The 17,773-nt window shown below is 47.5% G+C and overlaps 1 protein-coding gene across 9 annotated transcripts in view; it reads right to left on the reverse strand.

Annotated features, from left to right (window-relative positions):
• The window catches only part of FRMD4A (FERM domain containing 4A), a 331,019-nt gene that overhangs the window by 127,655 nt on the left and 185,591 nt on the right, over positions 1–17,773 (reverse strand). For all 9 annotated transcript variants that reach the window (XM_047864925.1, XM_047864923.1, XM_047864920.1 and 6 more), the window contains exons 3-4: positions 16,837–16,931; positions 4,225–4,317 (exon numbers count right to left, since the gene is read on the reverse strand). In XM_047864925.1, the coding sequence (XP_047720881.1) occupies positions 4,225–4,317; positions 16,837–16,931 (188 nt within the window). The remainder of the gene's footprint in view (positions 1–4,224; positions 4,318–16,836; positions 16,932–17,773) is intronic.

Below are 17,773 nucleotides of genomic sequence, written 5' to 3' on the forward strand. Positions count from 1 at the left end.
ATGTTGAATATGACATTGTTGACATTGTTGAATGACAGCAGCATGATAACGGGAGGCCAGGAAAATTCTGAGTAGGGAGTCAGATGAGAATTCTGGAAAGATATTCAGTGGTAATGCATAGGAGACTGGAAGGGGCCGCCACCAGGAGAGGTTTAGTGGTGGGTATGAGACCTATTTAAGACAAAGAAGTGAGAGGAATTTGTGAATAAAGGAAAGTAAGGACGCCGGTGAGAGTGAGGAGTTTCCCGCCGGGTGTTGGCGAAGCCAATTACACAGACGAGGGGGTGCCACGGAAAGAGGAGTGAGTTTGGGGTCACACAGATGAAGACGTCATCGATTCAGGCAGAGGAGCACCCATGGAATCTGGGGCCTAGACACCTCCCAGTGACCATGGCGGTGGGAGCCACCAGCCGAGAAGCCAGTGGACGTGGAGACAGCAGACAAGGGCAGACCTATCCTTCCGGACCTTTGCTGTGGACAGGAGTGGAAGTAAGGGGGCCGTAGCTGACGGAGGATGCAAGTCAGGGAGGGTATTTTGTCAGGGGCAAGAGTCAAGGTCATGGGAAGGGGCCAGAACTGGAGCACATGCGGACTCTCTGATAAGCAATCACGGAGTTGCTTCTCCCGTGTGGAGAGAGGCAGCGTGGTGTGGGGTGGGGGCGGGGGAGAGCCCCAGGTTTGGAGTCAGACCTAAGTGCACAGAGCTGATAACTGACCAGCCATGTTGGGAGGGAGAATCAGCACGTTGAACCCTACCTCCCCGTCTTTAGGAGTAATAACACTCACGGGCTGTGAAGATGTACCGTCATCCGGAATAACGCATAGGTGTTTAATAATGGACACTTCCCCTCCCTCTGACCTTTTTCCTTCTTAGGTAATTATTAAGGCTCAGAAGCCCCGGTGATCAGCACTCCTGGCGATCTGATGGAGGAGGACAAGGGTCGAGGTCCTTTCTAGGCTAAATCGCGGGTCAATGAAGGCGGATTCTTAGTCCTCTGTCCTGCCATTCTGAGACCCTATAGCAACAGGATACCAGCTTCAGGCCCTGCCAGGAGGACATGCTCAGAGGATGAAGCAGAATTCTCTGAGTTCAAATTCATGTTATTTAATCCATTTGGGTCTCAGTTTTCACAATCGGTTGAACGGAGGTGATAATTCTGCCCTTTCTCTCACAGATGTTTTAAATATGCATTACAGCAAAAGAACATATAATTGCCAAATAATAAGCCATGCTGGGATGGCAGCCCAAACTGAGATCCCCAGTGGTGCAGGGTTAATATTTCCACTGGATGAATTCCTAAATCTTGGCTTACTTTTCCGTGGTCTTTTACTGGGTGCTTTTATTCTTTTCCATGAAGGCTGATGGAAGACGTATTCTAGAGATATAATCAATAGATGTTTAAACAAAAGGAGAAAGGCCAGGAGTGGCTGGAGAGATGGCTCGCAGGCATGCACGCGTACTGACATGTACTGACGGCTGGGGCTCCAGCGGGCGCACTCTTGTTGAGAAAGGTCAGTGCGGGCACACAGGGAAATCGCCCAGCTGGACATGAGCCCCTTTATGGACTCCGGCATAGTCCAAGGTCTGAGTCTTTTATGAGGATAATTTTTCATATCACTCCTTTGGAGAAGATAGCCTGTGGGCACCCCTGGAAAGGCACCGAGTCCTAAGCTGGGAATCCTTCCCAGGCATCCGCGTATAAATGCGCAATTCACCTGCAGGAGGGAACCCCGCCTCCTCTCTTGGAGGAAACAGACTGTTGGTGTTTTGCTGCTATATTGCTGAGCTAGCGGAAAAGTGGGGCCTCCGGATAGCGGGGTCTGGGAGCCAGGATCTTCTGGGACTGGTGCCAAGGTGACAGCCACCCCGGGAGGTGGCTGCAATAGTTCGAGCAACAGGCAATGGGGGACTCAGTTTGGGTAATAAAGAGGAGAGGACAGGACGGGGGATGGAAGCAGCAGCAGGGGATTAACGCACAGAAGAATTTGAGGAACAGGAAAGACTTCAAGGTTAAAGCCTATAGGACTGAATGGAAGACGAGGTCACAGCTGCGAGGCACCACGGAAGGCCTGGGGAGGTCAAGATGATGAGTTTGGCTTTGGACCTGCTGAGTGTGAAGCCCTCGGGTGGCCAAGAAGTACCTGGACATAGACAGCGGAGGCTCTCCACAAAGAGCAGCTTTTGTGACGAGCCGCAGAAGGAGCTCAGCTTGTGGGCAGCATTCTGCTGGGGGTCTGCCCCTAAATGGGGACTTGGAGAGCTTTTTCCCGGGAGTGTTCTGCCAGGTACCTGCTGCGGTCAAGTAGGAAAATGGGTCCATTCTTGGTTCTCCGTAGGGTTAGCACGGAATCTACCTCCGTGGCTCTCCTGTGTGCAGCTGGTTTCACAGACAGAAGTCAGCCTGGAGAGCCCAGGTATCCTCAGTGACAAACGTGTCACTTGGGCAATCTCATGGCGCCCCAAGCTCTCCTCCAAGGATCAGTTCCCCAAACCCACCGATAACTCAGCTCATGACAGACCCTTCCAAAAAAGAGCTAATATGCCACCAGCCCAGGATTCTCTCTTCCTGGTTAATGTTGGGGCAAAGCGGCGGGAAGGAGGAGACATCCTGATATATGGCCAGGGTACTCACCCACCTTTGATTACAGGTGAATGAAACGCTTAAATTCAACGGAGCTTTGCCTGATGCTGCCTCCCCTTTTGGTGGCGCTGTTACTGTTACTCTTCCATTTATCTGAGAAAATGTGGGCCACCATCAAATAGACTGTGACATCAAGAGCATGCCCATCAGTAATGGAAACGGCCAAGATTTGCTGTGATACGTTTGCAGCTATTAAACAAATGAAAAGGGCATTAAACCCAAGTTTAAATGTGCTCCCCCCGCTGAGGTAAAGATACATATTCCCGCCTGTTAAACGGGCCCTTTAACTCTTATTTAGGCTCTCCGATGCCTTCTGCAGTATCGGGAGAGCTATGCCTGAAAGGGCATCCCTGACCATGCTCTTGAGGAAGAACTGAACCGTGAACCGTTTGTGTCCTGCTCTTGAACTTCTGTGAACGTATTTTATAAGAACGGGGTAGATGTACTGGGCAGGAGTGTTAAGTATTCACTGGAAGATGGAGACATTCAAGATCAAATGCCTCTGCAGTTATACGCAATGAAGGTTCTGCACAGAAACTGCCTGGTGGCTCTAAGGACTGGGTGCTCCTGCTGGATTTGGATGCTCAGATCCCGGCTCTGCCCTTGGACCTGTGATAAGGCCCCCTCTCTGACTTGCCAAAACCTTCTGCAAATGAAGGTGAGAAGTCCAGCTGACCTCCTAAGACATTTGCAAATGTTGGGGTGCCCGGAAGGCTTGGTCAGTTAAGCGTCCTACTTCAGCTCAGGTCATGATCTCACTGTTCGTGGGTTCAAGTCCTGCATCGGGTGAGCTCAAGCCCCACTTCAGGGGAGCATGAGCCCTGCTTCCCTCTCTCTCTCTCTCTCTCTCTCTCTCTCTCTCTCTCTGCCCCTCGTGGGATTCTCTTTCCCTCTCTCTCTTCGGCCTTGCTCACCTGTGCCTTCTCTGTCTCTCTCAAAAAAAGACGTTTGCAAATGTTAACCATGAGAAGCAAATCATATTCTCTGCAGTCCCCAAATAAAATAGATTAGCGAACAGAAATCTATTTTACAATAGATTAGCGAACAGAAAATGCCCATTGTTTCTGGTAATTTATCAGGCCATATCTTCCCTTCACGGGGAATGCACTGAGCGGCTGCATTTCAACTATTCCTACTTGGGATAAACTAGGCAAGTTTCAAGAGGCCAGGTGCCACATGTGATAAAAGGAAAGAAGAGACAGACATTTGTGATGTCGCTCCAAGTGACTACCGCCAAAAACAGTAATAATCTAAGGGTGTGTGGTTATAGGAGGCTCAGTCTCATTTAAGATATACACCCCCTCCCCCACCAAAAAAAAGCAAAAAAAAAAAAAGGCTCTTATCTTCATTCCACACAAGCATCCTAGCACAAGAGCACAAACACGTGTGTTTGTGCACAGACACTGACATGCCTTGGACACTCATGCCCTGTGGTCACGTCTCCTGGGAATGCAGCTATACTGGGACCTCTGTCGTTGGCAATGGACCAGGACTTGATTCCCCTTTCTTGTAACCATGTTGCCCTCCCAGACTTTTCTGGACAAAGAAAAAAAGAAGCAAAAGGTTGGGGATGAACACCTACCTGACACAGAAGTACAAAACCACTGGTCCCGACTTTTTGGGGAAGTCGTGTTCCAATACTCTTCGATCTAGTTGAAGCCAGTTTAAGTGTCCCCTGGGGAGGAGAGAGACAAATTGGTTAGGACTTTGGAGTCTGCAGAAACTTCTTGTGACACAGGTGTGTGTGCCTTAGAACGGCCAGATCACAGATCGATGCAGACCTTCACCTCCCTCCCAAGTTTTCAATATTGGGAGAACCTTCAGGAATTATCTGGGAAGTACTGAGTCAGCAGCAGATACTGTGTGACATGAAGGAGGGGAATGGCAATCAGAAAGCTGGGGTTCGCGACCGGCTATCCATTTCCTTGCTGGTGCTGAAATGAAGATGTAATCATTCTCTCTCTCTCTCTGTCTCTCTCTCTTTCGTTCTGAATTCCCTTATGTAACACCACCGCACTCCTCAGTGCTTTCTTTCCCGAAGGACTCAAAACCCACTTTAGAAAACGTGAGCAAACTTCACAATATCTTGCTAGAAGTAGAACGGGGTGAGAGGTGAACCACAGACCATTTCTTTAAAAATGAGGGGCGCCTGGGTGGCTCAGTGAGTTAAGCCTCTGACTCTCGGTTTCGGTGCAGGTCATGATCTAGTGGTTTCACGTTCAAGCCCCAGGTCGGGCTCTGTGCTGACAGCACGGAGCCTGCTTGGGATTCTCTTTCCCTCTCTCTCTGCCTCTCCCCTGCTCACGCTGTCTCTGTCTCTCCAAAAATTATTAAATAAGCTTTAAAAAGAAATGAAACTTACACCCACCATGACATTCTGATCCTAGGTATTTACCTGAGAAAAAGGAAAGCTACACCCACGCCAAGACCTTCACAGACAGATGCATAGACACTTTACGTGCAACAGCTCAAAACTGGGAATAACCCAAATGTGAACCAACAGGGTAATGAGCATCACATAGTTACAGAACGGAATACTCTGCCCCAATAAAGACAGTGAGCTATTGACATACAGCAGCACGGATGAATCTCAAAATAATGATGCTGGGTGGAAGAAGCCACATAAAAGGATTTTATGGCTTTATAAAACTCCAGGAGGTGCAAACCGATCTCCAGTGACAGACGGTGCATCGCTGGTTGCCCGGGAGGTGGGAGGGAGGGCTCTTAGGGGGGCAAGAGGAAACTTCTGGGAATGACGGACATGTTCACTATCTTGATGTGATGGTTTCATGGGTGCAGCCACATGTCAAAACTTATCAAACTGTACTCTTTAACGTGTGTTTATTGCATGTCAATTATACCTCGTTAAAGCCATTTTAAACAGCGAACCACAGAGACATCTGATGACACACAAGTGGAGTCGCTTGTGTGCTTCTTCCTTCTCTCTCTCTCTCCCTTTCGTCTTCCTTTTTGTAAATATTAATTAATCACCTTCTCTGAAAAAGGGACTGCAGATGCAGCAGTGAACCAAATAGACATGATCCCTATTCCCCTCACGATTATATTCTCGTAGGGAGACAGACAACCGCTATTCCAATTAATTGCAGAATTACTAATCGGGATGGTATTAGGACCCAACACCTACGGTACAAGGATCATGAGCAACGAGAACATGTAAGGACCTGATGGAGTCTGGGATCTTAGAAGCACTGCCTGGCGTTTCAGTGAGATTTGAAAAACAGTAAGACTCAACTTAGCAAAGAGAAGGGGAATCATCTTCCAAGCAGTGCGGCCAGCACGTGCAAAGGCCCTGAGGTGGGAACAAATCTGACGTGTTGGGGTCCTGTGAGGAGAAAGGGATGAGGGAAGGGCCTGGGAGGCCCCGCCGAGGACAGTGGGCTTTGCAGAGTGAGGCAAAGCCACAGAGCACGCATGAGCAGAGGGGTCCACCTCTTCCTCCCCTCTCATGACCCAATCTCAGTGTACCAGCCTGGAGGACAGCGCCCTATAATCACAGTTACGCAGGAAGCTCGTGTTGAATAGACCCAACTGATACACAAAACCTCCCTAAGGTGCCTGATGCTGTGGAACACGTTTATGATACACACGCACGTGTGAAAGGCTGGACTCACTCCGTGGATAAAGTGAGACAAACGTTGCCTGACTCAGGGCATTAAAATGTTCGCTCTTCCAAGCTTCTGCTTGCTTCCAACAAATGCAAGGCGGGCAACACACCAGAGGTTTCCACCTCCACTTGAAGACTTCATTCAGGCTGCACCTTTTGCACAAAATCCCTCTCTCAATGAAGCCCATGGCCGTGGCTCGAGAGAGGGCATTTGAATCTGCTTCTGAAGAGCGTCCACCTGGGGAACTTTGGCTCTTTTCCCTCCTAAGGATCTCCACCTAGAAAAACATTTTCTTTTTTTCCCGTTACCTTTACCTTTCGGTTTTGGTTACTCTTCTCCGAGTAAGGACAGAAAATAATGGGGGGGGGAAGTTTCCGAAACCAAATGACTGAATCGACTTCTTCCAGAAAGGTGGAATAAATTCCCATCCGACTAGAACATGGGATCTGGAAACAGAAGGCCTGGGTGCCAAGGTCATACCTGAGATGCAGATAATGCCCCACGGGGTCGTGTTGTTTCAAACCTCCGTGACTTAGCTCATATTGCTCCCTCTGTAGAATGTCCTTCCCTTCCTTCCTCACCAAGTGAAGGCTGACCCACCCTTCAAGACCCAGCCTTCCCGTGTCCTCCCCCCGAAAACCTTCCTTGACCCACCTTCCCACATCACACACCAGCCTGAGCTGAGCTCCCCTCTGGAGCACCCATCCTGGGCATACAAGCTGCTGTATTTTCCACACCCCACGGAACTTTCTCTGAGTATGCTGTCTCCCAATAGGCCTTTTACATCTGAAAAACAGAGACCTACCTCATAAGGTAGAAATATGTGTATAGAAGGTGTTAACACAAATATTACCCCTAATAATTGGTTCATAAGTTACAGCCACTCTCTTCCTGCCTCTGAAAGTGTCTAAAATCTCCCAGAATCTTCTCTTTAGGCTCAGTCTCCTGCAAACATGCTATATGCATGCTCTATACCATGACTCTCATCATGCTGTTTCTCCTCATTGGAATAGTCTCTCCATCCTCATTATCCAAACACTAGCCACTGTTCAAGGCTGAGTTCTGGTCTTTCAGAGAAGTCTCCCTTCGTTGCTTCAATCTGGGGTTTCTTTCAAACTTCTCCAGGGTTCTGTTCATGTCATCTACAAAGCATTCAGCACACTCTTAAGCAATTATGTAAAATACATAAACCTTACCTCTAAGGGGTAAGTTTTCAACCCTTAAAAAAAAAAGTCATCCCCACCACCTAGCACAGTGCCTGACAAGTATTAGGTGCTCAAAGGCAGGTGCTCCTCGATGGGATGACTGCCACCGAAATGGGTTTGTGCCTGCAACTCAGTTTACGAAGGTGACCTAGAGGCAACGCAGAGGTCAACGCCGCTGAAAGCCAAGCTGAATGTTATCCAGAACTCCCCCGGCAATGAGAGGCACACCAGGTCACGCAGGGCCACGGGGGGAGGCTCCCGTGTTGGTTACGAGGCAGACAAGGAATAAGGAGAACTCAGAGCCTTACTGGGGTTTCCATGGGAAAGGCAAGACAGGGCAGGCGGAATGGCTTCGGGTTGGCTGGTTTCAATGATCCTGGCAGGCTCTGAGGCATCAGGGCTGTCCCCAGCCGTCTGGTCCCGGGCCCTGAACTAATTAAGGGCAGGGGCAGTCCTGGCTCGGCGTGCGAGAGTTCTATGAAGAAGCTGGTTCACAGGGCTGGGCTCTGGGTCACAGGGGAGGTGCCAACAGCTTTGGCTGTTTGGCTCTGGAACGTATGGATGCCAAACTAGCAGAGAATCTGAGAAAAATGAGAAGAGCAATCCACCCGCCGCCCAGGCAGAGTTAAATTTTAATCTCTTGCCTGACAACAATCTGTGATCAAGGGTCTGGCAGGAGCCATCTTTTTAAACAAGGACCCTCACAAGACCAATCCATAGCCCAGCCCAATGGCCCAACATTACTGATCACACGGGCTGCCGGGGATTCGACTCGGGTCTCAGGGGGAATGAAGGATTCATCCGGTGAAGAGCCCCCAAGTGGGGATGCCGTCCATGAGGAGACACAGACGCGGGTGTTACTTGGATACGACTCTTGAGGCTGCCACCTGCCCTTCTTCATCTGTGTTAAGAGAAGACAACTGAGGAAGAGATTCCCTCTTTAATTTCATTCCTTCCATTACATTTTTTTAAGTTTATTTATTTTGAACAAGAGAGCAAGTGCACAAGGCGGGGGGCAGGGGGGAGAGGGAGAGAGAGAGAATCTCAAACAGGCTCTGTGCTGAGCGCATGGGGCCCCCGATAGGGGGCTTGAACTCACAAACCATGAGATCGGGACCTGAGCCCAAACCAAGAGTCAAGACACTTAACTGACTGAGCCACCCAGGCGGCCTCACATTAAATATTTTTTTAAAGAATGGCGGTTTATTTAATTGGAAATTCCTTTCTTTGCAGCCATATATTGATTTCGCAGTTACCAAGCGATTAAATAGCTAGAAAGTAAGAAAACAGTCAGGAAGTAGAGAGAACGAGAAGGCCAGAATCCACCCAAATTGAATAGCCAGCCTCTGAGGAAAAATGAACTCCTTTTCTCCATTTCTTCTACTTGAACTCCTCAACCCACAACTGAGGGATGTGTGGTCTGACGCACACAAATGCGGAGTTCTGATAACCACGGACAGGTGGAGGTCCCCGCACCCGGAGCCCTGGGACCCTAGGTGGAAGAAAGCCGGCCCACTCCATTCTAAGGGCCTGCAAAAATCTCCTCACTGCAAGCTGCTTACAAAGGCAAGACTAAAGGGACAGGTGACTCACCCAAGGTCCCTTATGATAACTGCCTGATATCTGGGCAGAAGCTAAAAGACGGATTAAAACGTAAACTGGAAACTCCAGGCCGCCATTTTGGGTTTGTGAACATATTTTCTGCTCTCGTATTTGGTTCAAAGTCACATCTGCTACAGCCGCCAGTACCAAGGACTCCTCACCGTGCAGGACGTTTCACTGCCTAGGTGACACCCCACCGTCTCGGCACCAAGTCCCTTCCTCAAATATTTCTTTTCTCTTGAAGTCAGGGTGGGATGGGGAACAAATGGGTCAAAGGACCATTTTCTCTATTCGGTTTAATTAAGAGATGTCTGATAGCTTGGTTTTCATTATTCCCATCGATTTTTCATTTGAGAATGCGCATGAGACCATTTACCAATAACAAAGCAAAAAAATAAAAAAATAAAATGCCCAGCAGACACTCAGAGTATTTATGTTACTGCTTGGCTGATAACTATCTTTAAAGCTGAGCAAGATAACACTCATTTGGTTTATGGTGGCAGAAGGTCAAACCGTTGGGTCAGTAATAAATATGCAACGGCTTCCGGGCAACGGAAATTGGGTGCATTCATTTAACACACTGTTCTTAGCTTCTACATATAATACAAATGGATTTTTGGTAGGAGGGTTGACACCTTCAACAGAGATGGCCCTAAGGAGGGCTTTGTTTATAGAGTGCTACTGGAGGGTGGAGGTGTGTGCAAAGTCCCTCTGAGCTGATGGCTTTTTGGACCCCCAGGAAGAACAATATGCTGTGCCTTTGGGAGGTCTTTATTGTAGACAGGTCATTTCCCATGGGATGAGCTTCCAAAGAAGGCCAACGGCAAGAGCATGAAATTCTTACAGTCCTCACTGGATGGGGGGGGAGTGGGCAGAGCTCTCTTCAAACGGAAGAATGTTGAGCTAGTTCGTATCCTTTGTCGGAAATATGTGTTCTCATCGAGGACAGCTCAGGGCGAATGGTTTAGCTAGAAACTCTCAAGCAGTGGCCTTCAAGTGTGTGAGTGAGTGTGTGTGTGTGTGTGTGTGTGTGTGTGTGTGTGTGAGAGAGAGAGAGAGAGAGAGAGAGAGAGAGAGAGAGAGAGAGAGAGACAGAAATTAAGATGCGCATCAAGAAAAACAGATGAGTAAATAATGAGCTGTTCAGTCCCTGACTTTATGGCTTTGATTTTTTTTTTTATTTACGGACGAAGTGTTTGCTATACTATGTTCTCTTAAGTCTGTTCCAAATTTTCTTTTATAGCACCTCCTACATTATATGTGATGATTTACCTCCTAAACTAAAAATACAAGCCCTACAAGAGGTTAAGGCTAGTCATTTCTGTATTTCCAGTGCCTAACAGTGGATGCTAAACAAACACTGGTTAAAGAACGACTACGTCAGCGTCACATATGCCCCATCGATCAATATGGTTGTCGGAGGGAGACTGTCATCCACGTATAGACTATTGCTCCTGCCCTAAACAGTCTCCACAGTTGAATTTACTGTTCGCCTACCTCCAGGATCTGAGCTCCACCATAGAGCTCACACTGGGAATGAAAAGGTCAGGAGGAAGCATGGATCCCTAAGTCCTCCTCAGATCGCCCCATTCTTTTTTATTTAACTCAGCTGCACACAGGAAGCGTTCTAAAGCCCTTCTCTGGTCACTAAATAGAAGGTAGTGTGGTTTGCCATATGTCTGATGTCTACACGGGCTATCGCCAAGGTAGTGACGAGCGCTGAATGCAGGTTCCCAGAAGGAGCAGTTACGACCCAAGCACAGAAGCCCTGGCACTGGTTTTTCTCCCCAGTCTCCTGGGACAGAGCATTTAATGAATGGGAATTTGCAAACCTATTTCTAAAATTACTTTCCCAGAGCTGTATCTTCCTGCAATTGGAAAGCTGCTTTCCTGCTTTATTTTTATGATTATTTTATTTAGAAAGAGAGAGACAGAGACAGAGAACAAGTTGGGGAGGGGCAGAGAGAGAGAGAGAGAGAGAGAGAGAGAGGGAGACAAAGAATCCGAAGCAGGCTCCAGGCTCTGGGCTATCAGCACAGACCCTGATGTGGGGCTCGAACTCGTGAACCGCGAGATCAGGACCCGAACTGAAGTTGGACGCCTAACCTTGACTGAGCCACCCAGGCGTCCCCTCTATTTTAAAATTGTAGATAAGCTTGAGAGCGAATGCTCATCAGCTAGACCCTTCTCAGATGCCTCGGCCAATGCCAGTAACAACAGTAAGAACTCAAGGACACCGCAGAGCACAGGAGTCTCCCCCTGTCCCAGCACTGAGACCACCGATGCATTTCCAGTCGGACGCTTTAGACCTAAATTATTTGGGCAAATCAGACTCTGCAAATGGTACCAATCAATGATGTGATCAATTGAAACATAGCATGTTGTTAAAAAAAAAAAAAATCCTTAATTGGTTCTTATGCTAGGATTCTGGCTTCATGGTGTCTGTGAACCCTCTAAAATTTAAGCATACGTTATTATGTGTATACACTGTGGTGGAGGCAATGGAATGTAACTTGTTAACAAATTTCAAAGGGGGTCTGTGATTAAATAAGAGGCTGAGAACTAGTCATTTTCTTGATTGGTATGTGAAAATACATTCTAGCCGTACCTGGCTTTTAAAATGTGCAATGATGACTAAAAACACGTTTCCTTCCCCCTCAGCTTCCTAAATACCACCTCAAGGTTTTCAGGACACGAACACTCATTTACTGCATCTGACACACCATTCTTTTTTTTTTTTTTTTAATTTTTTTTTTTCAACGTTCATTTATTTTTGGGACAGAGAGAGACAGAGCATGAACGGGGGAGGGGCAGAGAGAGAGGGAGACCCAGAATCGGAAACAGGCTCCAGGCTCCGAGCCATCAGCCCAGAGCCCGACGCGGGGCTCGAACTCACGGACCGCGAGATCGTGACCTGGCTGAAGTCGGACGCTTAACCAACTGCGCCACCCAGGCGCCCCAACACACCATTCTTAATATTTATCAGAGGAGATTCAAATTAAAATTTAAATATACTCTGACAATCATTCCTTCAGCTTGGGGTACACTTGACCATTTCTGTGAAAGAGGCTACAAGTTGTTTTTTTTTTTTTTTTTTCAACGTTATTTTTGGGACAGAGAGAGACAGAGCATGAACAGGGGAGGGGCAGAGAGAGAGGGAGACACAGAATCGGAAACAGGCTCCAGGCTCTGAGCCATCAGCCCAGAGCCTGACGCGGGGCTCGAACTCACGGACCGCGAGATCGTGACCTGGCTGAAGTCGGACGCTTAACCGACTGCGCCACCCAGGCGCCCCTACAAGTTGTTTTTTAAAATATAGTATCATCGTTTTTGTAAGTATGCACTGTGCTCACTGTGGGGCTTGAACTCACGAACCCGAGATCATGAGTCACAGGCTCTAACTACCGAGCCAGCCAGGCATCCCTAGGATAAAAGTTATTTGGAGCTTTTGATGATGGGATCCTCCGTCACCAATTTACAATGTAAAAGTTAACCAAAAAAATTAAACACTTGGGTGGTAAAGGATGTTGGCATATGTCCAAAATCACAGAATTGCACGCGTGAAATATATACAGTTCTTTGTATACCAATTACACCTCAACAAGACTATTTTTCTATAAAAAGGAACCCAAACAGAGGTAACAAAATGCTGATGGAAAACAGATCAGATAACTAAAAACACGGCTTTACTGATTTAAATTATGTAACCCAGAACCACGGGCTCTGAAAGCAAAAACAAAACACCAAACAAAACTTGGGTGTTAAAACAGCAAGGAAATAAGTCAAAAATAAAATGTATAAAGAACATTCTTGAAATGACGGTGCCAATGACTGATAAATGAACATTTCAGTTATACCATACGTGCTCATAGAAACACTACATCTGAATGAGTTTATTCTTAAACGTTAGGTTTCCGGAGTCTCCCCAGGATGGAGAGAGCCTGTAATTGTGTAGGTCCCTGGCGTGTGTCATGACATAATTGGTCATCTGTGGCCCCAGATATTCAAAGTGTGAGTGAACTCGGCTTCTCTTCTTAGATAATAGGAGGAAGCAGAGAAAATTCACACCAACTTTCCTGTCTTTCTAGAACAGGGGTTTTCAAACTTGGCAACTTTAAATAATCAATGGCAGAGCTTTGAAAGATCTTGATGCTCAGGCCACAGCCGGACCAATTAAATCAGAATATGGGGTGGGGGGCCAGGCACCGGGATTTTATAAAATGTCCTGTTAGGCGCCAGTGTGCAGTTAAAGCTGAGAACTGTGACTCTAGCAAAACATAATTATTTTAAGACCAAATTGAGGCTGGGCTCTTAGGTTGTTTCAGAATGTTTTAAAGGCTGCCAAAATGTCATTGTTTGGATCACCAGCATTCAGGCCATTTACAGATGACCATGGATAACTCTCTGTAATAGTAATTAAAAAATAAAAGGTGTGTTGGGGGTGGGGGAGGCGTGCCTGGGTGGCTCAGTCGGTTAAGCATCTGACTCTTGATCTCAGGTCTTGATCTCGGGGTCGTGAGTTCAAGCCCCACATTAGGCTCCATCCTGGGTGTGGAGCCTACTTCAAACAAACAAACAAACAAACAAACAGTAAAATAAAATAAAAGGGGACTAAAGGCGACTGGGTCCTGGAACAGAAAGAAAAAAGGGCATTGGTGCAAACTGGTAAAATTTAAATGAAGTCTAGTTTAGTACCAATAACAATAGTATACTAGCACCAATGGTAATCTCTTTGTTTTGAGAAATGTAACACAGTTGGTAAGCTATTAACATTTGGGGAAGCTGGGTGAAGGGTATATAGGAACTCTGTGCTAACTTTGCCAACTCTTGTGAGCCTAATTCTTTCAAAATAAAAAAGTTAGAGTTGGATTAGAAGAGGACAAGGCGAAGCTAGTACTAACACTGCACAAGTGCGGATTAGCTGACAATATTAAATATCTGTTGGCACAAAGTCGTGCCCTGTGGACTTAGGCACCTTATTAAAGGATACAACTTATGGGGTGAGAAAAGCTTAGAGAAACTTCCAATCTCCTGTCTTCATTTTGCTTTTATGTAGCTCTTCTCCAGCCCCACCCAGATCCTACAAAATGTCATCAGCAGCAGTTAATGTTAAAGGGCTCAGGGGCAACATATGACCTACAAGTCGTATATTCTACCGTAAGGAATCATGATAGGGCCCGCGGTACCTTGCACTGGGTACAGAACTTTATGGCCCATAAGCACTTTCCAAATGTTAGTCTTGCCGGGTTTGCATTAGGAAATATGCAAACCCACGGAGTATATACCATGGGCTGTAATAAAAGATAAAACCTCAATTTCATTTTGTTATAAGAGACACGGTGTGCACCTGCATAAATCTTTCTCACGCACACACACACACACATGCGTGTGCGCACACACACACACTCCACATCAGAGTACACACCCACAATTCAGACACACACTTTATTAAAGAGCCTGTGTTAGTCTGGAAGCGCCCAGAGTGAAGCATATGACCTCATATGACCACCAACGAGGCCGGGTCTCAGCCACAGGCACTACGTTCTGGTGGCAGCTGACCTCTTTCCTACCAGGAAAAAGGACAAAAGTTCCGATAATGAATGAGGACATCAGCCGCCATCTGTTGGCCCCAGGTGTTGCCAGGCCACAGCTGACTATGCCCTGAGTCATGGCTATTCTTTTGTTTCTGTCTCCTTGTCCCGGTCCCTCGGGGGCCCCTGTTCTTGATTTTCATGGGGTCCCTGGCACTGGCCGACTCCCAGTGAGTCAGGCCCACCTGGCAGCCGTGGTCCTCGCCCACCGAGCTCCTGCCAGCTGCCTCCCACTCCTACACTCGCTGGATGGGCCCTCCTACCCGGCCTCGGGTGAAGGGGATGGTGACAGCTACGCTCTGCCTTGCCCATGCCAGAGGATGGCTCACATCCTCCCCAGGACTGCCTCCGATCCCATCACTCAAGGGGAGCAGGACGCTTTCTGCCAGCCTGGCCTCACACTTACACACACAGGGGCACACTCACGCTTTCCTGGCCAGCCCAGAGAACCAGGAACACGAAGTCCCACAACAGACGGGCCGTTTGATGGGCCAAGTGCACTGCCCTGTTGGCTCCCACTGTCCTTTCGGCACCGCGCGGCTTCGTGCCGTCCTCTCTCTCGGGAGGAGGGTGACTTTCTACCTTCCTTCCAGCCCGTGCTGTTCAGGCAGTGATGTGCAACATTCAACAGGAGTATTTCCTCCTCGTTGGCCTGGCACGACATGCTCATTCTATGATTCTTGTTTATTCAAAAGGGAAGTCTAATTGGGACTCATGGAGAGTTCACGGATGTTTTAACAAGAGTAAACATACTTGGGCGACGTGAACAATGGGATATGATTAATTGGAACTTCTGGTTTCCTTCTAATTAGTGAAACGCATGAAAAGCAATTTAGAGGGTTTCACAGTGATTCTCAGGAAAAGGGGCAGAAAACATCTGCATTTGTGAAAGTGGACGCTCTCGGTGTGTATTTGTTTTAAAGGATTTGTTTTCTTACCGGGCTGGCTCCTTCCCACCAGAGCCCCCCAGCTCCCAGCCGTGCTTCCTGGTCCTACTTCCAGGCCCAGTGATCATTCTAGACCAGGACTAACACTCCGGCTTTCCTTCCTGCTCAGTTCCCTATGGGCTCCAGGAGAAAGCTGACCTGGCTCCGCCCGGCTTTCCTGAGGACCGTGTGGCTCTGCTCCCCACGCCTGCAACCTGCTCACACCTCTGCCTGAAATGCTGCCAGTGTGGCAGGCAAATGTTCCAGTTCAGTCCAAGATGGTCCCAGTTTATGTGCCCTTTGACTCACGCTGTCCGATTCAGGTAATAAATCAGATGGCCAGCTCCTGAGGCTAAATGTACCCATGTGCAGATACAGCCGATGACCTATGCTCATCCCAATGTGGACGCCTCCTGTCCCGGCTTCTGCACTTGTCTGGCCTTGATGGCACCATCTGGATTGGTGGGGCCTGGCCTTCCCTGTACTGTCTTGTCCAGTGACTCACCTAACCCTTATCTGCCAGTATTCTAGGAAATCATCTCTGTAATTCCAAATATTCGGAGGAGAGTGTGTGTGTGTGTGTGTGTGTGTGTGTGTGTGTACACAAAGGGGAAGAAGATCATGAACCATTTCCTTTTTTGCATCTTCTCTAGGAATCTGTGCCGGCACTCTCTTTTGCAAAGAGTACATTAAGAAGGAAATTGAAATTTTAGTAAAGATATTTCTTACTTGTGTTGCAAAATGCCACTTCACAGAGCCAAATTGAAAACCACTGAAAACAAATGTACTTCTCACCAGAGGGATGATACGAATTTTCGATTTTTATATTCGACTTCAGCCGAGACAGTGAAACTGCACAGATACTTTTCATTTGAATTTATCATCAAATTCATTTCCTGTTATTGTTACTCTAACACTGGAGAGAAAATATTTAATTTCCAGAAGTTTTCATTTAACTTTAATAGGAAACAAACCCATTCGAATCCCCTTTAGAAAAAATACACAATTCAGTTCTGAACACGAACCTGCTTGACTGTGAGAACTAGTTTACCTAATAATTTTATATTAGCATCACCCTAATTATATCCTTTGGCCGTTCCAGGCATGATCACAAGGTCTTTGAAATTTGGATGATGAACTTGGACTGACCCCATACCGCGGGACCCAAGCGGCCGGCAAGCAGATTCCGCTGTTGACAGCTGGGACTTTCCCTGTAGGATCCGAGGGCTCGGGGTAGCACTTACGTCTCATCTGTGAAGGCTATTCCGAAGTATTCCTTTTCCTTCAGGTTGAAGTGCGATGCCACGAGGTCCAGGAGCTCCTTGGCCAAAAGCTTGGGCTGGAGGGAGAATGAGATGGAAAAGGGACGAGTGAGTAGAGGTGACTCATCCTCAGACACACAATCTCAGGTCGATGTAATTTTTTAAATGGAATATCTCAAAGCTCAAGGACATCAATGCAAGTGATTTTTTTTTTAATGTTTTATTTATTTTTGAGAGAGAGAGAGACAGAACATGGGAAGGGGCAGAGGGAGAAGGAGACTGAACCTGAAGCAGGCTCCAGGCTCCAAGCTGTCAGCACAGAGCTGGATGCAGGGCTCAAACTCACAGACAGTGAGATCATGACCTGAGCCGAAGTTGGATGCTCAACCGACTGAGCCACCCAGGCACCTCTATGCTCCACAATTTTATTTATTTTTTATTTTAAAAAATTTTTTTTAATGTTTATTCATTTTTGAGAGACAGAGAGAGACAGAGCATGAGCAGGGAAGGGGCAGAGAGAGAGGGAGACCCAGAATCCAAAGCAGGCTCCAGGCTCTGAGCTGTCTGCACAGAGCCCAACGTGGGTCTCGAACTCACGGACTGCGAGATCATGACCTGAGCTGAAGTCGGACGCTCAACCGACTGAGCCACCCAGGCGCCCCTATGCTCCACGGTCTTAAATCCAAACAATAAAAGTACCTCCCTCCAGGAATGTTAAAATTAAGGTCAAAGAACCTGGGGAGTAGAACTGAAGAAAAGTTACAAACTCACCCTCCAGCTGCCTTTCCAAAGGAGCAGTCTTTAGATGAGAGTGTTTTTTATCATAAACTCTTTTTTAAACATCTCTGTCAACTGGGGCTCCTGGGTGATTCAGTCGATTAAGCACCGACTCTTGGTTTCAGTTCAGGTCATGACCTCA

This window comes from Prionailurus viverrinus, chromosome B4 (assembly GCF_022837055.1).
Source record: "Prionailurus viverrinus isolate Anna chromosome B4, UM_Priviv_1.0, whole genome shotgun sequence".
Lineage (NCBI taxonomy): Eukaryota > Metazoa > Chordata > Mammalia > Carnivora > Felidae > Prionailurus > Prionailurus viverrinus.